The 25,456-nt window shown below is 47.1% G+C and overlaps 1 protein-coding gene across 2 annotated transcripts in view; it reads left to right on the forward strand.

Annotated features, from left to right (window-relative positions):
• ABCA12 (ATP binding cassette subfamily A member 12) overlaps positions 1–25,456 on the forward strand; it is a 134,790-nt gene that overhangs the window by 39,719 nt on the left and 69,615 nt on the right. The window contains exons 11-21 of one of the 2 annotated variants that reach the window (XM_039495525.1): positions 954–1,069; positions 6,833–6,939; positions 9,538–9,791; positions 9,894–10,006; positions 10,566–10,690; positions 11,550–11,723; positions 13,035–13,199; positions 14,529–14,730; positions 16,342–16,481; positions 18,468–18,587; positions 20,027–20,117. In XM_039495525.1, the coding sequence (XP_039351459.1) occupies positions 954–1,069; positions 6,833–6,939; positions 9,538–9,791; positions 9,894–10,006; positions 10,566–10,690; positions 11,550–11,723; positions 13,035–13,199; positions 14,529–14,730; positions 16,342–16,481; positions 18,468–18,587; positions 20,027–20,117 (1,607 nt within the window). Of the gene's footprint in view, positions 1–953; positions 1,070–6,240; positions 6,278–6,832; positions 6,940–9,537; positions 9,792–9,893; positions 10,007–10,565; positions 10,691–11,549; positions 11,724–13,034; positions 13,200–14,528; positions 14,731–16,341; positions 16,482–18,467; positions 18,588–20,026; positions 20,118–25,456 lie in introns of those variants that run through there. The other variant, XM_039495526.1, reaches the window with a different exon arrangement.

The following is a 25,456-nucleotide window of genomic DNA, read 5'->3' on the forward strand; positions in this document are numbered from 1 at the left end:
GTATGTTAAGGGCTGTTATAAAGAGGATGATGATCTATTTTTCTTCATTTCCACTGAAGGTACAACATGAAATAATCAGCTAAATCTGCAGCAGGGGATATTTAAGTCAGATATTAAGAAAAATGTTCCAACTATAAGGGTAGTTAAGCTCTGGAATAGGCTTCTAAGGGCGCTTGTAGAATCCCTGTCATTGGTGGTTTTTAAGAACAGGTTGGACAAACACCTGTGGGGTTGGTCAAAGGTTATTTGACCGTTCCTCAGTGCAGGGGGCTGGATTAGATGGCCTCTAGAGGTTCCTTCCAACCCTCCATTTCTCTGATTCTGTGTCTCAGACCTACCACCCTTATTTATGGGTCCAAACCACACAGACATTGAGAAGACGGGTAAGGAAGATTTCATAGTCACTAAACCATACAAACACTGGGAGAGATTTTCAAAAGTGCTCAGAGTTGATCTATCTCTCTTCCCATTGAAGTCATTGGCTGTGGAGTTTTAACCATTGGCTGTGGAGGGAGGACAATGCTAAATGCTTCTGAAAAATCTCACCCTAGGAAAACTAAGCTCTTTAGCCTCTTCCCTCTAGTTAAATGACTTCCACCTGCTTCTCAGTTTTCCTCACTGTGTCTTTAAGATCAGCCACTTTCATTCAAATGAGTGACCATTTAATATACATTTTCTTTTGCTCATTGTCTCAGGGTGAATTTCCACAGAGGACTTTTCCTATTGTGTGTGAGATAATAGCAAAAGAGATTAATGCAATAAAAATCAGGAGCATCTTCAATGTTTAAATATCACAGACTAGATCCTCAGATGATGGAAATCAATTGACTTCCATGAAGTGATGCTGATTTATACCATCTGAGAATCTAGCCCTAATGCTGCTGACAGGTTACTCACTAATGCTCCTTGTTTCTTTTAAGCAGAAAAGGACTTATTCCAGTCTTATTTTCCAGGTTTCTGCTTTTAGAATTGGAAAACGCCATCTTACAGGTGTCAGCCGATAACATTTACAAACCTTACTTGATCTGTTTAATGAATGTGAGTGGAAGTCAAGACAATGAGTTGACAGGTAATAATTATTTCATTAACTCTGTGGGAATTATCTGGTAATGTCTTAAGCCTATCTTTTTAAAATGCTACATGTAATGACATGGAGAAATGGTGCTGTGTGTTTTCAGTGTCCTTGAAAGTCCATTGGAGCTGTGGGTATGTCTACACTACGGGATTATTCCGATTTTACATAAACCGGTTTTGTAAAACAGATTGTATAAAGTTGAGTGCATGCGGCCACACTAAGCACATTAATTCGGCGGTGTGCGTCCATGTACCGAGGCTAGCATCAATTTCCGGAGCGTTGCACTGTGGGTAGCTATCCCGTAGCTATCCCATAGTTCCTGCAGTCTCCCCCGCCCATTGGAATTCTGGGTTGAGATCCCAATGCAAAAACAGTGTCGCGGGTGATTCTGGGTAAATGTCATCACTCAATCCTTCCTCCATGAAAGCAACGGCAGACAATCATTTAGTGTCCTTTTCCCCTGCATTGCCCTGGCAGATGCCATAGCATGGCAACCATGGATCCCGTTTAGCCTTTTGTCACTGTCACTGTATGTGTACTGGATGCTGCTGACAGACATGGTATGGCAGTGCTACACAGCAGCATTCATTTGCCTTTGCAAGGTAGCAGAGATGGTTACCAGCCCTATTGCACCGTCTGTTGCTCTGGAAATTGGCGATGACAGTTATCAGTCCTTTTGTACCGTCTGCTGCTTTGGAAATTGGCGATGACGGTTACCAGTCCTTTTGTATCATCTGCTGCTGTCATGGGTGCTCCTGGCTGACCTCACTGAGGGCCGGGGCGCATGGACAAAAATGGGAATGACTCCTCAGGTCATTCCCTTCTTTATGATTTGTCTAAAAATAGAGTCAGTCCTACCTAGAATATGGGGCAAGTCTACTAGAGAACCAGAGAGCACAGCTGCTCCGGGTCAGAGCCCCAGATATCCCACAGAAATGATGAGCTGCATGCCATTCTAGGGGGTGCCCCTGCAACAACCCCACCTGTTGCTTCCCTCCTCCCACACCCCTCCTGGGCTACAGTGGCAGTGTCCTCCCATTTGTGTGATGAAGTAATAAAGAATGCAGGAATAAGAAACACTGACTTTTTAGTGAGATAAAGTGAGGGGGAGGCAGCCTCCAGCTGCTATGATAGTCCAGGCAGGACAGAATCTCCATTACTCATTAAAGGGTGGGGGGGGGAGAGGAGCTCAGCGTCCAGCTGCTATGATGAGGATGGTTACCAAGCCTATTGCACCGTTTGCCTCTCCAGGAGACAAAGCTTAAAGAAGGGAATCATAGAATCATAGAATTCAAGATCAGAAGGGACCATTATGATCATCTAGTCTGACCTCCTGCAAGATGCAGGCCACATAAGCCGATCCACCCACTCCTGAACTAATTCTCTCCCTTGACTCTGCTGTTGAATGCTCCAAATAATTATTTAAAGACTTCAAGTAGCAGATAATCCACCAGCAAGCGACCCCTGCCCCATGCTTCGGAGGAAGGTGAAAAACCTCCAGGGTCACTGCCAATCTACCCTGGAGGAAAATTCCTTCCCGACCCCAAATATGGCGATCAGCTGAACCCCGAGCATGCGGGCAAGACTCTCCAGCCAGACCCTCTGGAAAAGGCTAACAGTATCCCAACATTGACCCTTTATACTAATTACCAGTGTGGCACGTTATTGACCTATTGACTAAGCCCGTTATCCTATCATACCATCCCCTCCATAAACTTATCCAGCTTAATCTTAAAGTCATGGAGGTCCTTCACCCCCACTGTTTCCCTCGGTAGGCTGTTCCAGAATTGCACTCTGATGGTTAGAAACCTTCGTCTAATTTCAAGCCTAAATTTCCTAACTGACAATTTATATCCGTTTGTCCTCGTGTTCACATTAGCACTGAGCTGAAATAATTCCTCTCCTTCCCTGGTATTTATCCCTCTGATATAGTTAAAGAGTGCAATCATATCTCCTCTTATCCTTCTTTTGGTTAAGGAAAACAAACCGAGCTCCTCAAGTCTCCTTTCAAACGACAGGCCTTCCATTCCTCGGATCATTCTAGTGGCCCTTCTTTGTACTCGTTCCAGTTTGAATTCATCCTTCTTAAACATGGGAGACCAAAACTGCACACAATACTCCAAATGAGTATATCTCCAATTATTATAAAAGGGGGAAGGATAGCTCAGTGGTTTGAGCATTGGCCTGCTAAACCCAGGGTTGTGAGTTCAATCCTTGAGGGGGCCACTTAGGGATCAGGGCAAAAATTGGTCCTGCTAGTGAAGGCAGGGGGCTGGACTCAATGACCTTTCAAGGTCCCTTCCAGTTTTAGGAGATTGGTATATCTCCAATTATTACCTATTATTCTGAACCACCCACACAGTGTTTTTGACCCTTCAGACATTGGGAGCTCAGCCAAGGATGCAAATGCTTTTCAGAGACTGCGGGGACTGTGGGATAGCTGGAGTCCTCCGTCCCCACTCCCTCCCTCCATGAGCGTCCATTTGATTCTTTGGCTTTCCGTTACGCTTGTCATGCAGCACTGTGTTGAGTCCCTGCTGTGACCTCTGTCTATCATAGCCTGGAGATTTTTTCAAATGCTTTGGCATTTCATCTTTTGGAACAGAGCTCTGATAGAACAGATTTGTCTCCCCATAAAGCGATCATAGATTCATAGACTCTAGGACTGGAAGGTACCTCAAGAGGTCATCGAGTCCAGTCCCCTGCACTCATGTCAGGACCAAATACTGTCTAGACCATCTCTGATAGACATTTATCTAACCTACTCTTAAATATCTCCAGAGATGGAGATTCCACAACCTCCCTAGGCAATTTATTCCACTGTTTAACCACCCTGACAGTTAGGAACTTTTTCCTAATGTCCAACCTAAATCTCCCTTGCTGCAGTTTAAGTCCATTGCTTCTTGTTCTATCTTTAGAGGCTAAGATGAACAAGTTTTCTCCCTCTTCCTGATGACACCCTTTTAGTTATCTGAAAACTGCTATCATGTCCCCTCTCAGTCTTCTCTTTTCCAAACTAAACAAACCCAATTCTTTCAGCCTTCCTTCGTAGGTCATGTTTTCAAGACCTTTAATCATTCTTGTTGCTCTTCTCTGGACCCTCTCCAATTTCTCCACATCTTTCTTGAAATGCGGTGCCCAGAACTGGACACAATACTCCAGTTGAGGCCTAACCAGTGCAGAGTAGAGCGGAAGAATGACTTCTCATGTCTTGCTCACAACACACCTGTTAATGCATCCCAGAATCACATTTGCTTTTTTTGCAACAGCATCACACTGTTGACTCATATTTAGCTTGTGGTCCACTATAACCCCTAGATCCCTTTCTGCCGTACTCCTTCCTAGACAGTCTCTTCCCATTCTGTATGTGTGAAACTGATTGTTCCTTCCTAAGTGGAGCACTTTGCATTTGTCTTTATTAAACTTCATCTGGTTTACCTCAGACCATTTCTCCAATTTGTCCAGATCATTTTGAATTATGACCCTGTCCTCCAAAGCAGTTGCAATCCCTCCCAGTTTGGTATCATCTGCAAACTTAATAAGCGTACTTTCTATGCCAACGTCTAAGTCGTTGATGAAGATATTGAACAGAACCGGTCCCAAAACAGACCCCTGTGGAACCCCACTTGTTATACCTTTCCAGCAGGATTGGGAACCATTAATAACTACACTCTGAGTACGGTTATCCAGCCAGTTATGCACCCACCTTATAGTAGCCCCGTCTAAATTGTATTTGCCTAGTTTATCGATAAGAATATCATGCGAGACTGTATCAAATGCCTTACTAAAGTCTAGGTATACCACATCCACCACTTCTCCCTTATCCACAAGACTCGTTATCCTATCAAAGAAAGCTATCAGTTTGGTTTGACAGGATTTGTTCTTTACAAATCCATGCTGGCTATTCCCTATCACCTTACCACCTTCCAAGTGTTTGCAGATGATTTCCTTAATTACTTGCTCCATTATCTTCCCTGGCACAGAAGTTAAACTAACTGGTCTGTAGTTTCCTGGGTTGTTTTTATTTCCCTTTTTATAGATGGACACTATATTTGCCCTTTTCCAGTCTTCTGGAATCTCTCCCGTCTCCCATGATTTTCCAAAGATAATAGCAAGAGGCTCACATACCTCCTCTATTAGCTCCTTGAGCATTCTAGGATGCATTTCATCAGGCCCCGGTGACTTGCAGGCATCTAACTTTTCTAAGTAATTTTTAACTTGTTCTTTTTTTATTTTATCTTCTAAACCTACCCCCTCCCCTTAAGCATTCACTATGTTAGGCATTCCTTCAGACTTCTCAGTGGAGACTGAAACAAAGACGTCATTAAGCATCTCTGCTATTTCCAAGTTTCCTATTACTGTGTCTCCCTCCTCACTGAGCAGTGGGCCTACCCTGTCCTTGGTCTTCCTCTTGCCCTTGGTCTTCCAGTACAGATCCAGTATCTCCCTTACAGTCCATGCTGATCAGCGCTCCACGCTGGGCAAACAGGAAATGAAATTCAAAAGTTCGCGGGGCTTTTCCTGTCTACCTGGCCAGTGCATCCGAGTTCAGATTGCTGTCCAGAGCAGTCACAATGGTGCACTGTGGGATAGCGCCCGGAGGCCAATACCGTCGAATTGTGGCCATACTAACCCTAATCCGACATGTCAATACCGATTTCAGCGCTACTCCCCTCGTCGGGGAGGAGTACAGATATCGGTATTAAGAGCCCTTTAGATTGAAATAAAGGGCTTCGTTGTGTGGATGGGTGCAGGGTTAATTCGGTTTAACACTGCTAAATTTGGTATAAACACGTAGTGTAGACCAGGCCTGTGAGAGCTCAGAACCTCTGAAAATGAGGCCCCTTTCGATTTGTCTCGTGTATTTTTATTTTCTTGGTGTTTAGATGCGTCACATTATCAGTGTAATTTGTCCACTCCAGTAACCATAAAAACACGGAACACTTCCCTTCGTGGTTGCATGGCTAGTAAACTGTATGCTGCTGACTCCTAAATAGTGAGTCCTTAGTAAAATGAATCTTGTATTTCCTCCTCTGCTGTGTCTTGCTGCAACGTCTATGTTCCTTTAAAGTGGCAGCCATTATTCCGAGAGAGAAGTTCCGTTGGTATAATGGTGTTTCATATGGACAGGCTTGGTACATACTTACAGCAGCACCAGAGTTGCTTATTTGCCTCACATACAAGGTGTTACCGACTCACTAGGTCTCGCATGCTTTCGTGAGTGTTGTTTCCCTGATGGGGTGGGTTTCAGGAGCAGGGGGTTATCATCTTGAAGGTCCTCTCTGAAAACTCTTGGCATACTCATTAAGGATTTTAATAATAGGGCTGATGCCTGTTACTTCCCCCAGAGCCAGAAGGAAGCAAGGACCAAACTGTGACTCTTGGTTCCTGCCCTGCTCCTGGGCAATGCTGCTATGTGAGGGCTTCTCGGGAGGTAGCTTTACGGCTGTCTCCTGAAAAGCCTATCCTGGGGGAACACTCTGGCTGCAACAGGGGCACCGGGAGACCCTTTATACCACTCCGGCCCTTTAATGCCATGTCATAAAGGGGCCTGAGTGGGGGTGAGGCGCTCACAGGCTGGATCATAGGGGTACAAACCAGGCCTGAGAGCATGACTGCAGAGGTGCTAAGCACCATTTGAACTCAATGGGAACTGCGTGCACTCAGCACCTGCGGAAGAGGAAGTTCAGTTTTCCAATGTGCAGGGTTTCTGTAAGAACTTGTGTGTCATCTAAAGTAACTTATTTTCCCTTGCAGAAAACATAACACTTCTTCTGAACCACGCTCAGCTAAAAGAAGCTGCTTTCACTCAAAACAACACCTATGAGAAACATGCATCTATTCCAGAGATCCTACGGTTCAAAGTAAGTCTGCTTAAAATGCTGACTCGGAGGAACCCTGCACTGATACATTAGTGTGCAATGGCGCGTTCAGTAAACCAGCACGTGGAAAACAGGTTTAAAAACACCTCATGTGAGCTAGAACTGGACTGGATCTTGCTGGTGCTGCCTGTGCTTTGGGGTTGCCGTTACCCGGGGCAGAGAACACTCTTTCCCACATGGTCAGTGCAAATGCACATACGTGTTTGGGAGAAAAGGGAGGTGCTCAGAGTCTGCCTGGACTGACTCCGAACTACAGTGGTTTTCATTACCCCTCTGGAAGTGGCAATCAGTGCTATGTGGCTTGTGACTGGCAGTTCATTTCTTTGTTGAACGGATCGAAGGTTTATCCCTATTTTTAAGGCTCAAGCCACTTGTGAGACTTTCATAAGTGCTTAGTGGAGTTAGGGGCACCATTCCCATGAGACTTGTGCTCCTAACTCCCACAGGTGCATTGGAAAAAAACATGTATGGGGAGATTTTTCAAAGGCACAAATGACAGTTCTGCACCTAAGTCCCACTGAAAGTCAATGGGAGTTTGGCATCTCTAACTGGCACTGGAAAATCTTCCCTGTAACTAACAAGACATGCACCTTTGACAGTCTGCTGGCATATTCCTGTCTATGATTGCTTCTCTCATTAGATTGGAGGCTCTTCTGGGTAGAGACTCTCTCTAAATATGTTTACACAGTACTAGCAGGCAAGTCCTTATGCTGATTGGGGTCCCTCGGCACAGCTGGAATAATAATAACCACCATAGTCATCATAATTAATAAATAAGAGTTTTCATTGCTGGAGATCCTGTCCCAGGAATTAGCTAGTGCCAGGGTTGGCTTTGTAATGCCAGTGTATCATCTTTTATTGTGCTAATATGTCTTTCATGAAAATAAAAATAGTCAGTTTTTCCCCAAACCACAGCGGAAACAGGGGTTTCAGAGCCTGAGCTCCAGCCCAAGTGGGGATGTCTATGCTGCTATTTTTAGCCTTGTACTGCTAGCCACGTGAGCCGGAGGCCGTTGACCCAGGCTCTGAAACCTGCTGCCACAGGGTGGTGGGGGGTTGGGTTTTTTTGCAGAGTAGATTGACCCAGAACTTGCAGACCCAGAGGAGAGAGGGCTAGAGTAGCTGTCTACCACCATGCCTACAACAGGGAAGTCCTCCATGGCTGCAACCAGGGCCCCTTGATGCCACTCTAGCTCTTTAAAACAGCACCAAGGAACCAGAGCAGGTGTGGGGCTTTCACCATAGGTACCTGCAGTTCATGTCCTATATTTACGTTTAAGCACCTAAATAATATTGAAGGGTCACAGAGGGCACACTGGCAATTGTTTACAATGCTTAACTTTTATTAAAAATAGATGCGAGAAGTCAAACATCACTGTGCAAAATCACAAAAGTGGTGCAATGGACATCGTGATGTAATGTTGTTAATTGCTTGAATTACAACAGCCCCAGTGAGCTGGGCACTGTACAAACACATAGTAAAGATAACCCCTCCCCTAAGGACTTTACAATCAAAATAGACAAGGCAGATAAAGGGTGGGAGGGGAAGCAAAGGCATGAAGAGAAGCAGGGCCGGCTCCAGGCACCAGCCCAGCAAGCTCGTGCTTGGGGCGGCAGATTCTACGGGGCGGCGTTCTGGCCAATCCTAGGGTGGCACGGCCGCTTTTTTTGGTTGTTGTTTGCTGATCCAGCCGCCCTGTAGGGGGTGGCAGCGCGGAGGAGGGGAGCGCCCTGCTGGGAGCAGGCTGCGCTCTCCGTCTGCCCCAGCCAGTGTCAGGTCTGCAGCAAGCCTGGCAGGGCAGCCCACGTCCTTCCCTCCCCGCCGACAGGAGCTGCACAGAGCCCTCCTGGCAGGCGGCACAGCGAGCGCCCCGCTGAAGCCCTGGCCGCCCCCCTTTTCTCTCTCCCCCCGCTCCCTGCCCCTCCCCCCGCTAGTCGGGGCACATCTGCAGCGCAGGGAGACCCCCTGCACCCCGGCTCTGGCCGCCCTGCAGATTTTGGTTTTTTTCCTGCTTTGCCGTTCTGGCCGCGCCACAGGTATTTTTTATTTTTTTTGCTTTGCAGTTCTGGCCGCCCCGATTTTTATTTTTTTTTGCTTGGGGCGGCAAAAAAGCCAGAGCCCTCCCTGAAGAGAATTTGCTCAAGGTCACATAACACAGCAGCAGAGCGAGGAGCTGAGAATTCCAGGCCAGGTCCCTGGACCTTTCTGCCTCTCCAGGGCTGGGAACGGTCACTGTGAATTTTAAATATCAGAGGGGGAGCCATGTTAGTCTGGATCTGTAAAAGCAGCAAAGAGTCCTGTGGCACCTTATAGACTAACAGACATATTGGAGCATGAGCTTTCGTGGGGCATCCGACGGAGTGGGTATTCACCCATGAAAACTCATGCTCCAATACGTCTGTTAGTCTATAAGGTGCCACAGGACTCTCTTAATTTTAGTTCATTTTAAGACCTTTTGAACTAAAGGGCTTAAACGCTGAATCCTGAATAAAAGCAAAGCAATGTTGGTATCCTTTAGCCCAGTATTGATAATCCTTTTCTTTAACTTGTGTGTCTCTCTCTCTTTTTTTAATTTAAAGACATCTCGCTTCCGAAGCATGATAAAACTTCTTTGTGACTACAAGAGCTTTAAATCACTGCAGCGTATCTGTCAGCTCCCTACTGTTAGCTTTGAAGCACTGTGTGAACAAAGTCAATTTCAAGAGCAGCTCCTTCGCAGCGCCGAGTTAAGCAATCACCTTGTGACAGATGTAGTTAATCACAACAGGGTCCTTCGAGAACTTCGGGATGTAGTGATTGGGGATCCCGCCAAAATCCAGTCACAAATTAATTGGTAAGGACTTGTCTAAGCTCTTCTACACCACTGTTTCTTCCTGAAATTATTAATGTGGACCCTTTATTTTCTTTTAATATTGTCCATTTTTTAAAATTTAAGGATTCAAGAAAATGTGCCGCAAATTGATTATTTTCAAGATATCCCTCGGTATATGGCTATAATGAGTTCCATGATGAATACCACTGAGAATGCAACAGTTTCAAAAAAGAAAGGTAGTTTTACCTGTTTACTTTAAAATGTTGGTTTATAAGAATGGTCACTAATTTACTCGTTGCTGTTGGCCTTTCCAAGGCAAATTTCACTGATTGTCTTATGTAAGCTATATGATGACTAAAGTAAGCATGTGCTATGTCCATTAGCTTCTTTTCTAGGACAGGTCGTAGGCCTATTGAAGTCAGTTACAAAACTCCTATTGAATCAGAGTTGCTGGCTCAAGCCATCAGAGGTCCGAATCTTATGTACAGGCAAACTGTGCTCGGTGCAGGACCCAAAAGGCCTGGCTTCAACAATCCTCAGGTCTGCCAGAGGCCTCCAACAATCTCTAGGTCTGCCAGAGGCTTATAGATTGTCAAATGGTCCAACCAAATTCAGACATGTTTGAGCATGACACATGGTAGTGCTCCTCTCAGCCAACATGCACAACATCTTCAGTCTGGGCAAAAATGTTTCCATTCCGCTGTCTTAACATAGGTGCTCTGTGCATAGATATATAATAGCTCTGTAAGTATGGAGAAAACTATTCTATCATTTTTTGTTTTTTTTATTTTAAAGAAATGTTAATGGCTGTGTTTAAAAATGTTGACCAGCTCAAAGAGGAGCTCAGAAATGAAGCAGGAATGTCCACAGCAAGTATCAAAGCTCTGATGGAAATGCCTCTCCCAGAAAACATAACTCAGGTAAGTTTACCGTAATTCTAGCTGAAGGTCCTTTTAAATTCGGCACTCAGATAATTAAATCCAGGGGCTATTAGTGAAAGCAGCTCAGCAGATCTCTGCTCCTGTGGGGACGCAGAGGGAGATGCATGATGTTTAAGGGACACAAGCTCTATAGTGCTTTATATATCAAAATAGACACCCTGAATTGCAACTGAAAGAACTTTGTAAGCCGGAGCAGCCTCTGGAGACCAAGAGCGCCATATTCTTTGACTGACACTGCTAGCGGGTGGGTAGCCACATATTGGGTGATGGCTGAAATATTTAGCTAGTGCATCATGCATTGCAGTAATCCAGTCCAGTGGTCACAAATGCATGGGTATTTTTGGTGAGGTCCACACTGCAGAGAAACAGTCGCAATGCAGATGGAAAAGGGCATTTCTGGCCACTGCTACCACCAATAATTACAAGAGTTACCCCTGGGATCCAAAATATCCTTGCAGACAATGAATCTCAGCCAAGGATGGACCTGCTGTCCTCAATGGTTCGGCTCCAAAGACTTCTTCCCCCAGCCCTGCCTCAGAGCCTCACCATCATCTTGTCTGGATTCAGTCTCAAACAGCTCATTTTTACCCACCCCCCAGCTCTGTCAATCACTGGGAAAGTTGAACTGCTGGGTCATTTCAGCCTGTGCAAAGTGTGCTAAAGCACTACCATTCTGCTTTGGTTCTCCATGCAGGAATAATGGGGAGGAGAAAGTATGTTTCTTAGTCTACAGCATTGGAAGATGATGTTGGAGAAGCATTTAGAAGTGGTAGTTTAAACCACGCATGTTGGAGTAACCTAATAATGTACAAATCTCCTGCTTTTTTTGCAAATACAGCTCGTTTCTCAGATTCTCCGGCTGGAGTCGTGTGACGTCCATTCCATCGACCCAAAGCTAGACGCAGTAGTAAAGGAGTTCTGCCACCTGTCACTCCCAGAAAGGACCCACCAATCTTACATCCTGGGGGTCATATTCTTACGTCACTTAGACGTTTACAACTTTCTGTACAAGGTTTGTGTTGGATTTTTAGAGCACTTTTGTGGCTTTTGTTAGCTACTGTGGCTAAGATCCTCATCTGGTATACCAGTACTGGTATGGAGCTAGGATGCTTCCCACCACCTGAGGATCTGGTCTTGTGCGTGAAATAATGAATAATGTTATATTGCATACCCATGCTGACATATACATATAAGGCGATTGTCCATTATAGAGCCAGCTGGTGTAAACTGGCATGCCTCAGTTATAACCATTGGGACTACACTGATTTATGGCAATTTAGGATGTGGCTCACTCTGGCCTGGTAGACCAGCCAACCATCCTAGCCTAGGTCAGGTTCCAGTGGATACAAGTCACTGAGCTAGGGCTCACTGTACCAATTAGCTATGCCACCAAATCCCAAACTGTAAAAGGTGCAGTGACATTTATTTGCCCAATCCATCATAATGTTGCAATTGCTGTTATGACCAATCAAATATTCAATATGTGTCATTATGGTTGGTGAAAACCACATGCTAAAATAGGTATGATTCATCAACAAGTATGTTTTCGATACACCTTTAATAATGCTGAAATAATTGTCCTGCCGAACAATGCAATCAAATGAGAATGCCAATGAACTTGGCTCTGTAGTGATGGACATAAGAACGGTCATACTGGGTCAGACCAATGGTCTATCTAGGCCAATATCCTGTCTCCATCTGTGGCCAGTACCTGAGCTTCAGAGGGAGCGTACAGAACAGGGCAATTTTGGAGAGATCCCCCTCTTCTTCCTCTCCTAGCTTCTGGCAGTCAGGGTTGCCCTGAGCATGGGGTTGCATCCCTGTCCATCTTGACTAATAGCCATTGGTGGATCTGTGCTCCATGAATGCATTTAGTTCCCTTTTTGAACCTGTTATACTTTTGGCCGTCACAACACCCCATGACAATGAGTTCCACAGGTTAATTGTGCACTGTATGAGAAAGAACTTCCTCTTGTTTGTATTAAATCTGCTGCCTAGTCTTTTCATTGGGTGGCCCCTGTTTTTTGCATCAATGGTGCTGAAGGACTTGTACTGTATTCCAGCCATCCTCCAAACAAACTTTCCCACATTTTAACTGTTTAGAGCCAGGTTCTTTAGAGCTATACCTAAAGTTCCAGGGTGGAATTTTCAACAAGTGGGTAAGTGACTTGGGAGTACAAGTCCCATTGATTTCCTATGGGATTTGTGCTCCTAAGTCACTTAACCACTTTTGTAAATCCCACCGCTGACCCCAAAGAATTAGTACCAGATATGTGTGTCTGTAGATGCTGACAGTTATTTTCTTCCTTCCTCTCTCTTCTAGATGTTTTTCCCCAAAGAACTGCAGAAATCAATGGACAAGATGTTAGGCCTCCTCAAAGAGATGGAACATTTCAGGAACCAGGTGGCGTCTGGCATGCATCCACTGCTAGAAGCAATTAATTCATTCAAAAAGCTACGGCAGTCTAGAAATGTGCCCCTCTCCAAGGTGTGTATTAGTGTGGGAATGGTCCTGAGCTAAAATGCCTTTGGAGTAGTTACACAGTGTTGTCCGTAGAATCTCTAAGTGCATGAAGGGAAGTAGCCAGTAGTCAGCAAGTCTCTGTCGGGATACTGAGAAGGTTCTTGTTTGGAATGACGTAGGTAGCAGAGGGACAGTCACATGGTCGGTCGGGGCGAGGAGAGGAATGAAAACACAGAAGACTTACAGCTGTGTTGAAGTAGGGTAACTAGGCAGGAGATTAAAGGAGACCTACAGGCACATTGAAAAGACCCTGCAAGAGGATAGTAAAAACAGCATGAGAGCAGGGGCGCTGGAACAATTCGTATGAGGTGGGGGTGCTGAGAGCCCTTGAACCAAACCGTAAACCCTGACTATGATAGAAACCACTTCAAGCCAGGGGGTGCGGCAGCCCCCCTAGTTCCAGCACCTATGCATGAGAGTGACACAGCAAGGGCCTGATCTGGGCCCCTTCCCTGAGACCCCCACTGCTTCCTCCATTCCACACCCCAGATCCCCGCTGCTCGCCGCGTCCCTCCTCCTCAGGATGGGCGGCAGCTCGGCCCGATGTGGCTGGGGTGGGCGAGCAGGAGCTCCTCTGGTCGCAGGGGGCCCTCAGGCCTTCTCCTTTTATTGGGGGTTGGGGCACTGGCGTGGGGGGGGGGGCAGGGCCTTGGGCAGAAGAGGCAGGGCTGGCGGGCTAGCCTCCCCAAAGCGGGGGTTCACCGGCTGCCCATCGGCCTGATCCAAAGCCAGCAGACGTCAATAGAAAGTCTCCCATCAACTTCAGTGAGCTTTGGCTCAGGCGATCATCACACTTACCATGGTGATTACACTTATCAGCCAACTGGCTGGTCATGGTGCCTTACGCTATCCCTAGGGCCGGGTACCATCCTTCTGCAGCTCATCCTTTGTCCTGTCATTACGATTCTTTCGCATTATGGGAGTAAATCTTGCTCTACATACTCCAGGGAATATATCACCTTGAAATCAATGAGAGCTGATGTTCTTCACCTTACAGGAGACATCCAGCATGTCTCATGATTGGATTCTCAACACCTTTATATAAATTTGCCAACTGCTAACACATATCAGCACAAATTATCCTTTGATACTGATGCTTTTCATTCGTATTTATAAATAAGCATGCAAAGGACCAAGCCAGATATTTTCAGGTTTTCCAAGGAAAGTCCCTTGTTTTGTACACAGATAAACTCTTCTCCAAAAGCCTGCATAAATGCGGTTTACTTCTCCCACTGAAATAAGGTGCTTTAAACATGCAGGTGTTTTTGTTTGCTTTTGTTTTTTGTCCCATAGGCATTGTTGAAAACAACTAACATAACAGTAACTCATGGATCATTTAAGTCCATTTCGAAAGCTCTCTGCAATGAGGAAATCACACCCTTGTTTTTTGAATCTTTGCTGCCTGATTTTGGAGCTCCAAAAAGACCTAGTTCTTCTACCCAGGATGAAAATGTACAGAAAATGATGAGGAAATATGGCATTCCCCAGGATCCCAGTGAGTTTGCTGCAAAAGACGCGCCACAAGAGAAAACACTGAAATTATTCGCTTTCTCAGAGAATGTAGTTAGACTTAAATAGAAGGTTAAAAAATTGTGTGGGCTAGATTCTGTTCTCTTTTGCCCTAATTATAAACTGGTGTAACTCAGTTAACTTCAATGGAGCTTCCCTGATTCATGAGAATCTTCCCCCTCGCCCCGAGCCAGTTGAAATTTTTCAGACAAAACTTTCCATTTGAACAATTGCTTTTATTTTCAATGAAAATGTTGTAAAAAACTGTGTTGACATTTTTAAAATTGTTCATTACTTTTTTACCTTGCATCTTTCTGATGCCATTATCTAACTGGGGTGACAATTTTTTGGTCATTGAAAACTCTGGGTTTTGGTCAAGCAAATGTTCTTTCCATGGGTTCATTTCTAACCTTGAGAAACAATCGGAAAAAAATCTTGACATTTTTTAAAAAAAAGTTTTGAACAGCTCTGGTCCCTTGCAGGTTTAGCAGCACACAAACGCATCAGACCAAACACTCAGCTGGTTTAAACTGGCAAAGCTGCATTGAAATCAACGGCACTATGCCAACTTCCACCAGCTGGTTATTGTATCAGCTCTTTGAGGACCACAGATTGATTGATGATGGAACTTTAATGTTTCCGGATGTAGCAGTTTATGTGGAAGGTGATGTGTTATTTTGTGCAAGATGCTGTGTTATATGACAGCTTGGGTCAGGGTATCCGTGCCGCTTCCACAAGTGGAGACGACTTGGAGCTGGCAGATCCTGGTGGAGAAGTGGGGAATGCAGCCTTTACGGCATTGTCCCTCTCTTCCCCCAAACCTGCAGTAGCCCATCTGTGGGAATCGGGCTCCAGAGGCGAGGTGGGAGTCGATGTGGCTGGGGGACACAGCTGCCTTCCACAGCTCTATGGGAACTCATGAAGTCCCTTTTCTCGACATAGGTCTTTCTCCCCTAGGCATCTGTCTCTTCCATTTTATGTAACAAAAAAGAGTCGTGCATTTGTTTTGAACACTGGCGACAGAAACATTTTGGAGCTGACCCAAGCGTTTCTGATTAGATCTAGCACTCAAGCTGTTCTGGACCAAACCCTCAAGTGGTGCAAATCTGCATAACTCTGTTCAGTGGAACTGTGCTGATTTACACCCGCTGAGGATCTGGCTCATTATGCTTATGGGTGACTTATTTTCGTAAAGCTTAAAAAGGAAAACTCAGGCTTCTGAGAGGAGTAGGGCAGCAGCTTAATGCTTCCTCATCTCCCAATTCCCGTGGTGGTCTGGTTTTAGGACTTGACAGGTCAGTGCTTTTATCCTGATGTGTCGGTTTTCCAGCTGCACTGACATTATTAGCTCCTCCTAGTTCACAAAACTCCATTTAACCTTAAAGCAGAAAAAGCTCTGCTAGAACAATGAGAATCTTGCTGTCTTGATTTCAGCAACAGGAGAGCTTGGGGTGGATTAGTTCTGTCAAGAGGTATTACATCAGTCAGCGCAGAGAGGGTTATGCAGACATTAATCGGACACAGCAACAAAAATACTCGTGGGAACTGTTGTGCGTCTACTTTATTTGTGCTATTTGTTGGTTTTTTTGCCTTGCAGCGCCATTCTGCTTATCATTTTATCTGGATTTGGTTAGTACCTCTACTGGAGCTTTAATATGGTCTTTCCTCAAGCCTATGCTGTTTGGGAAGATTCTGTATACACCAGACACCCCAGAAACTCGAGCAATCATGGAAAAGGTATGATGTTGTAAATACTAAGAGGAGCTCTGGTCAAGCAAATCCCAATGACGGGGCTTCTTGTTGGGTCTCCAGTGCAGGCGGTTTTTTGGAGAAGCAGCAGAATTCTGCTTTCTGCCTGCACAGGAAGTGTTAGACTTGGTTGATAACCCCTTGGGGAAAAACTGAACCTTGAAGCATTACTATAGAACATAGCTGATGTGGTCTCAAACTGGGAGTAATCTAAGGCTTCTAAGACGCTCTGAGACAAAAGAAGAATGAAGATCAGTCATCAGCAAAGAATTGTTTAATGCATTTAAATTCAAAATGGGAGTGAGGTACCGACTGTGGGGTGTTGGTTGGGACCAACTGAAATCACGGCAGCTGGATCATAATTTTGCGAGTATTCAGAGCTGGGGGTTTGTTATGGACCCATCGCTGATTGGGTCATCTCTAAAAATAATGAGGTTAGATAAGCTTGCAAATCCTTTGGAACTTGTTTCCAGTGCACCGTAGCTTTGTATTTCTGTTTGTGGGAAGGTACTGCAGAGAGAATCCCGATCTCCAAGAAACGAAAATACAAATGAAAGTGAAAGGCAGCAAATTTAAACTGAGGAAAGAGAAGCATGACTTCACGCAATGCACAGCCTCTGGGGCTCTTCGAGACAAGCTGTCACTGAGGCCAAGAGCTTAGCAAGATTACAAAAGAGACTGGACATTTAGACAGATAGCAAGAATATCCAGAATTATAATAGAAAGAATGTAAAAAAAACAACGGTGAAACCCTGTGTCTATTGAAATCAATGACATAGCTTCCATTGACTTCCATGGGGCCAGGCTTTAACCCTAAGAGTTTTGGAAGTGATGTAGACATTCACTCTTCAAGTTATAAACCAACCTCTAATGAATGGGGGTAGGAAAAATATTTCCCTGTGCTCAGGTTATCCCATAACTATCTACTTCATGGGGTTTCTTGCCCCTTAATCTGAAGCAGTTGATGGTGGCCACAGTCAGAGACAGAATGTGGGACTGGGTGGACCCGAGGTCTCATACAGTCTGGCGATTCCTATGGTTTACCAGTCCATTGAAAAAGAAGATTGTTAAAGAGGCAGTGACAATTTGAAATCTACCACTTTGTGAATGTGGCAGGCAAATAGTTTCGTTTGCATGAAACATCCAAGCAGCACTGGAAATGTATGGGGCATTACAGGGTTTGGAAGGATTTCTCTGCAAAAGGCCTTAGACTCAAATCACTCTTGGCATAAGCAAAGGAATATCTTCCATTAATGTCAATGGCAGTTGCTCTCCCTTCATCAGGACTGACTTAGGTCCTTCATCACAGCGAAGCGCTGTATAACCCAACAAGAAAACAGAGAGAGTTTTGTGACTGCACCACATTACTGCTCTGTGCTAACTAGGTAAGGAGCTGAGGTCAATAGTCTTTAGTAGCTTCTGAAGGAGTTTTCGGGGAGGAAAATGGTTGATTCTTCATTAATAGAACTGGACTTTTATTCTTAGTCATAGAGCAAGTCTACGCTTAAAACGCTTTAAGCTTCTCCCGCCAACAAAGCACTGTCTATGCAGGGGGTTAGGTTGGTATAAACGACGTCGTTCAGGAGTGGGGACTTTTCAGACCTCTGAGTGACATAGTTATACTGATATAGGTCTGTAGTTTAGACCAGACCTCAGTCATAATACTTAAGGCCCCAACCCAGCAAAGCATTTAAGCAGGTGCTGAAGTCCAGCCCTGTTTAGGAAAGCACTGAAACATAGGCTAAACGTTAAGCACCTACATGTGACGGAGGCATGTGTTGAAGTTAAAGACATGTTAAAGTTAAGCATGTGCTTAAGCAGTCAGCAGAATAGGGACGGATTGCTGAATCGGGGCCTAAAGAAGGAAAAACGTGTTCAATGTCGCGGTCAAGCATCATGGAAATATTAATTTAGCATTTTGTAAACAGGTCAAATGGATTTATTTTGTGTGTTTGTTTTATTTGTTTTTTTAAGTCTAATGCAACCCTGAAGCAAATGGCTGATCTAATGCAGAAGTCCCAGGAATGGCTGGACAAGTCACCATTGATCATGAATTCACTGACTACGTTAAACCAAACAATTCCAGTTGTCAAGGTATTATCTCACAGCTAACAGGGTCCCTTTGTCGCTCAAGTAAACAAAAGCCTGGGGGCAGATTGTAGCTGATATAAATTGCTATAGCTCCATTAATGTCCACCAACAATACAAGCACCAAGAGATTTTAAAGGGGCACCTTTTCAGAGCTAACCCCGCCTTCTGAAATGCTTACAGTACGTCCTCTAAAACTTCCAACACTGAGGAGAGATTGTTGGCTATACAAAGGGGAGAATTCTCTGAGGTTTGTAAATGCAATTGCCTTCTGCTTGACATAGCAATCAAAGCTGGGTGACTCATTACAAGGCCCATGGCAGCCTGAGATACCAAAGAAGTGGTTCTCCTCAGGAAGCAGAAAAGCTGGGATAATACCTAGTTCTCCTCATTAGAAAAGTGACTGAGAGCCTAGAGGATGAACAGATGCCATTCTGCCTTTGTAGCTCAACGAGGAAAATATTTAAATATCAAGGTAAAACTTCAGACTCTCTCCATGAGGGAAAAGTCACTGCTCAAACCTGGAAAGCTGTAACGTGCCTCCTCTTTCTACTCACTTTCCATGCTCAAGTTCCTTTGAGGCCTTAGCAGCACCGATTGGCTTCTTTTTGGTTAAGAAACAGAACACAGCCTGCTATAGAAATGATACCTTGGGAACACAGAGTAATTATTAACTGGTCCCGGTGGGAGAAATTCACCACAGTGTAAAGGGAAAATCCAGGATGGCGCGTGTGAGAGTCAGAGGTGAAACGTTCTCCTCTGAGCGGACTCATTTGTGGAATGAGCTATTAGAGATTCAGCTAAACTAAAACCTGAAGGCCTGAAGCTCATTTACACTCAGGCCCCTGTGCGCCGTGCTCTGTGTAAGGTTCCCCTACAGGGTATGTCTACACAGCATTTTGGAGCCCGCGAGTACGAGCCTCCCAGGAGGGTCGAAAGACTCAGGCTAGCATGGCTCATGCTAATGTTCTAAAAACAGCTGTATAGACAGGGCTGGACCTTGGGCTCTGAAGCCTAGGGAGAGGGGTGGGTTGGAGATCTCAAGCCACAACGTCAAAGCATTGGCTGTGCAGCTATTTTTAGAGTGCTGGGGCAAACCTCTCCAACCCCAGCCTGCTGATCTGGGCTGGGAAGCTTGCTCCTGCAGGCTCCAAAACTGTAGATACACCAAAAGTGGGTAGAAATTACTTACTTTAACATCTCCGTGTCACTAAGGATTCAGGCCTAAGTACTGTCCAGAACCAATCCGATGCCCGGTGACATCAGTGTGAGTGTTTTCCATTGGATCAGGCCCTTAGAGGGCTGTAAGACACCGTCATTGGCTAAAGTTTTCTCACCGTAACTGAAACCAAGTGAAGAGAGGAGGCTGAAGAAGGGCGTAAGGAACATGGAGGGGCTCCAAAGGGGATGAATGTCACTTTCGCTCTCCCTCTCTCATTTGATAGACTACCCTGCAGAATCCATTCATGCAAGTTTTTATCAAACTCATGGTGAGGCTGGATGCTATCGAACTGCTGAGCCAAATAAATGAACTGGGTAAGTCGCTATTCATACACCTCCTATTTATATAACAGCGCTTGGACCATCACACCTGCTGCACTGCCTTAGCCCATTGGTGTAATGATTCCACTGCCTTAGCCCATTGGTGTAAAGTAGCTGATGCTTTAGTGCCAATCAAACTCATCCGTAGTGTATATTTGCAATGCTTCATGCTTTGTGGGGCTGGAAAGATTCCTCTTTCACCCTCTTGAAATATCAACATATGTCCTGAGCAATGTGGTTTGAGTGCCCACATTATGGATGGATAACACAGATGGGGGGAGAAAGGGAGCATTATGATCCTTGTTTTACAGATGGGAAACTGAGGCATAGAGAGATTAAGTGATCCACCATACACAGGAATTCTGTGGCAGATTTTGCCTTGAAGTGCAGTCTCCTCAGTCCCAATCTTGTACCTTAGCCCAGTGCCACTCATCCTCTCCATAAATGTGTCTTATGTGGCATAGAATCATAGAATGTCAGGGTTGGAAGAGACCTCAGGAGGTCATCTAGTCCAACCCCCTGCTCAAAGCAGGACCAAACCCAACTAAATCATCCCAGCCAGGGCTTTGTCAATCCTGACCTTAAAAACCTCTAAGGAAGGAGATTCCACTACCTCCCTAGGTAACCCATTCCAGTTCTTCACCACCCTACTAGTGAAAAAGTTTTTCCTAATATCCAACCTAAACCTCCCCCTCTGCAACTTGAGACCATTACTCCTTGTTCTGTCATCTTCTACCACTGAGAACAGTCTATGACCTGGGCTACGCAGGGGGTCAGACTAGATGATGATAATGGTCATGTTCCAGTACCAGATAAGGCCTGGCTCCAGAGCTTGCATATACACATCTGACGTGTTCATCAGAAGATCCTTTAATGCTCTGCCAGGTCTGGTTGAGGTTCCTTTAAATCAATGGTCACTAACTTGTCGATCGCGATCGACCGGTCAGTCCTGGAGCCTCAGCCATTCGATCATGATCTCCAGGCCGCTAAATGTCCAGCGGTGCAGGGGCTCAGGCAGGCTGCCTGCCTGCCACGGCCCCATGCTGCTTCCGCAAGTGGCTGGCTGCTGACTTGTCTCTGTGGCCCCTGGGGGAAAGGTTGGGGTGAGGCGGCTCCGTGTACTGCCGGAAACCGACCAATGGGAGCTACGGGGGTGGAGCTTGCCGGTGTGGGCAGCGCATGGAGACCCACTGCCGCCCTTCCTCCAGGGGCCGCATGCAGAGATGTGCCAGCAGCCAGTCGCTTCCGGGAGCGGTGTGGAGCCACAGCAGGCAGGCAGCCTGCATGAGCCCTGCTGCGCTGACCGGGAGCCACCTGTGCTAAGCACCTCCCAGCTGGAGCCTACACCTCGCACCCCCTTCTGGACCCTCACCCCCAACCCAGAGCTCCCTCCTGGACCCTGCACCCCCTCCCACACCCCAACCCCCTGCCCCAGCCCAGAGCCCCCTCCTGCACACAAACTCCCTCCTAGAGCCTGCACCCCTCACCTTCTCCTGCCACCCAATCCCCTGCCCCAGCCCAGAGCCCCCTCCTGCACACAAACTCCCTCCCAGAGCCCACACCCCACACCCCCTCCGGCCACCCAAACCCCAGCCCCAGCCCAGAGCCCCTCTGCACCAAACTCCCCACAGAGCCTACACCCCTCACCCCTCCTGCCACCCAATCCCTGCCCCAGCCCAGAGCCCCCTCCTGCACACAAACTCCCTCCCAGAGCCTGCACCCCTCACCCCCTCCTGCCACCCAATCCCCTGCCCCAGCCCAGAGCCCCCTCTGCACCAAACTCCCTCCCAGAGCCCACACCCCTCACCCCCTCCTGCCACCCAATCCCCTGCCCCAGCCCAGGGCCCCCTCTGCACCAAACTCCCCCCCAGAGCCCGCACCCCTCACCCCCTCCTGCCACCCAATCCCCTGCCCCAGCCCAGGGACCCCTCCTGCAAACAAACTCCCTCCCAGAGCCCGCACCCCTAACCCCCGCCTGGCCCCCAATCCCCAGCCCCAGCCCAGAGACCCTCTGCACCAAACTCCCTCCCAGAGCCCACACCCCTCACCCCTCCTGCCACCCAATCCCTGCCCCAGTCCAGAGCCCCTCTGCACCAAACTCCTCCCAGAGCCCACACCCTCACCCCTCATGCCACCCAATCCCTGCCCCAGCCCAGGGACCCCTCCTGCAAACAAACTCCCTCCCAGAGCCCACACCCCTCACCCCCTCCTGCCACCCAATCCCCTGCCCCAGCCCAGAGACCCCTCTGCACCAAACTCCCTCCCAGAGCCCACACCCCTCACCCCGTCCTGCCACCCAATCCCCTGCCCCAGCCCAGGGCCCCCTCTGCACCAAACTCCCTCCCAGAGCCTGCACCCCTCACCCCCTCCTGCCACCCAATCCCCTGCCCCAGCCCAGTGACCCCTCCTGCAAACAAACTCCCTCCTAGAGCCTGCACCCCTCACCCCCTCCTGCCACCCAATCCCTGCCCCAGCCCAGAGACCCTCTGCACCAAACTCCCTCCCAGAGCCCACACCCTCACCCCTCCTGCCACCCAATCCCCTGCCCCAGCCCAGAGCCCCCTCTGCACCAAACTCCCTCCCAGAGCCCACACCCCTCACCCCCTCATGCCACCCAATCCCCTGCCCTAGCCCAGAGCCCGGTCCTGCACACAAACTCCCTCCTAGAGCCTGCACCCCTCAACCCCTCCAGCCACCCAATCCCCTGCCCCAGCCCAGAGCCCCCTCTGCACCAAACTCCCCCAGAGCCCGCACCCTCACCCCTCCTGCCACCCAATCCCTGCCCCAGCCCAGAGCCCCTCTGCACCAAACTCCCTCCCAGAGCCCGCACCCTCACCCCTCCTGCCACCCAATCCCCAGCCCAGAGACCCCTCTGCACCAAACTCCCTCCCAGAGCCTGCACCCCTCACCCCCTCCTGCCACCCAATCCCCTGCCCCAGCCCAGAGCCCCCTCCTGCACACAAACTCCCTCCCAGAGCCCACACCCCTCACCCCCTCCTGCCACCCAATCCCCTGCCCCAGCCCAGGGCCCCCTCCTGCACACAAACTCCCTCCCAGAGCCTGCACCCGTCACCTTCTCCTGCACCCCAACACTCTGCACCAGGCTGGAGCCCCCTCTGCACCAAACTCCCCCCCCCAGAGCCCACACCCCTCACCCCTCCTGCCACCCAATCCCCTGCATCAGCCTCAGCCAATGCACACCCCACAGTTGAGAATGTTACACTGATTTGTGACAATCCCTGCAGGATTTTGGATCGATAAACCACAAACGACACTAATAAAAAGTAAAACTCATGAACTGTCCAGTGGATTCTGTGAGATTAGGTGCAGTGTGACCATATGACCCCTGCACCCGAACTCCCTCCCAGAGGTTGCACCTCTGCCCCAGGCTCAGCCTGCAGCCCCCTCCCCCCTCTGAACCCCTCAGCCCCAGCCCAGAGCCTGCACCTCCTCCTGCCCCAGCCCGGTCAAAGTGAGTGAGGATGGGGGAGAGTGAGCGACAGAGGGAGGGGGGAATTGAGTGAGCGAGGTGGGAAGGGGCAAGGCCTTGGGGAAAGGGCAGGGCCTCAGGGAAGGGGCAGGGTAGATCCTGGGTGGATCTTAAGTTCAAAATATGATCTTGTGCGTAAAAAGGTTGGAGACCGCTGCTTTAAATGAACACCGTGCCACCTAATGGCTGAACAGTGTAATAGGGTTTAACATTCCATTATAATAATAGTCCCTTCTGGCCTCAAAATCTACGAAAAATAGTCTTAAAAATCAAAGGACCTAGTTTAAATGACTTGGATCCTGAATGTTAGTCAAATAGACATTGCAAGAGAATCTCTGCAGCAAATTGTATTAATCCCCTCTGGCCACCAGAGGACACTGTTCAGACATAATTATCCATCCAAATAGTGAATTGGAAGTCTGATGGGAAGTGGTTTTAATAGTTCACTCACATCAGAACTGGAGTTTTGCTTTAAAGTTTTCAAGTCTCTCAGTCCCCCGTCCTCCCCGCCTCCCTACTCCCTCAGAGAACATAAGAATGGCCATACTGGGTCAGACCAAAGGTCCATCTAGCCCAGCATCCTGTCTTCCAACAGTGGCCAATGCCAGGTGCCCCAGAGGGAATGAACAGAACAGGGAATCATCAAGTGATCCATCCCTTGTCACCCATTCTCAGCTTCTGGCAAACAGAGGCTTGAGACACCATCCCTGCCCATCCTGGCTAATAGCCATTGATGGACCTATCCTCCATGAACTTATCTAGCTCTTTTTTGAACCCTGTTATAGTCTTGGCCTTCACAACATCCTCTGGCAAGGAGTTCCACAGCTTGACTATGCGTTGTATGAAAAAAATCTTCCTTTTGTTAGTTTTAAACCCGCTGCTTATTAATATTTGGTGACCTCTAGTTCTTGTATTCTGAGAAGAAGTAAATAACACTTTCTTATTTACTTTCTCCACACCGGTCATGATTTTATACATCTCTATCATATCCCTCTCCTCCCACCCAGGTCATCTCTTTTTTCAAGCTGAAAAGTCCCAGTCTTACTAATCTCTCCTCATATGGATGCTGTTCCATACCCCTAATCATTTTTCTTGCCCTTTTTTTAACCTTTTCAAATTCCAATATATCTTTTTTGAGATGGAGCGACCACATCTGCACGCAGTATTCAAGATGTAGGTGTACCATGGATTTATATAGAGGCAACATGATATTTTCTGTCTTATTTCCTATCCCTTTCTTAATGATTCCCAACATTGTGTTCGTTTTTTTGACTGCCACTGCACATTGAGTGGATGTTTTCAAAGAACTATCCACAATGACTCCAACACAGCCCTTGTTTATGCCAGTGGAAGCTGATGTAGATCAGGAGTCAGTCTAGTTCATTGCAACCCATATCAGCATGCTGTGTAGAATGAAATCTGTGAACATAGTCACCTACTGAGTGCAATCATCTGTCCTAACTGCAGCATAACCATCATCCTCATGTCCGCTGTCCCACATTAGTTACACTGCATTGTGTAGTCACCATGTACAACAGCCAGAAGACGGCAGTACCCTTATTGGCTGCATTAACAGGTCTAATACACACAGCACCATGGCAGACCTACCTCTTACCTGACGGGCTTGGATAAAATAGATTGCATTCTCTACTGAGCTAAAACAGATCAGCAGACATGGCGATTACACTGAAAATCACTGGACGCGGAAGGAATGGAGAACATCATACACAGTTTAAAAAACCAGCAGATTAGCAGTAACCTCTGGTTTGAAATGGCCATCACATTCCATAGTTGGCATTCTTCCAAAGACAAACTGATGAACGTGTTAAGAATGATTAACCTA

This window comes from Mauremys reevesii, linkage group 11 (assembly GCF_016161935.1).
Source record: "Mauremys reevesii isolate NIE-2019 linkage group 11, ASM1616193v1, whole genome shotgun sequence".
Taxonomy (NCBI): Eukaryota; Metazoa; Chordata; order Testudines; family Geoemydidae; genus Mauremys; species Mauremys reevesii.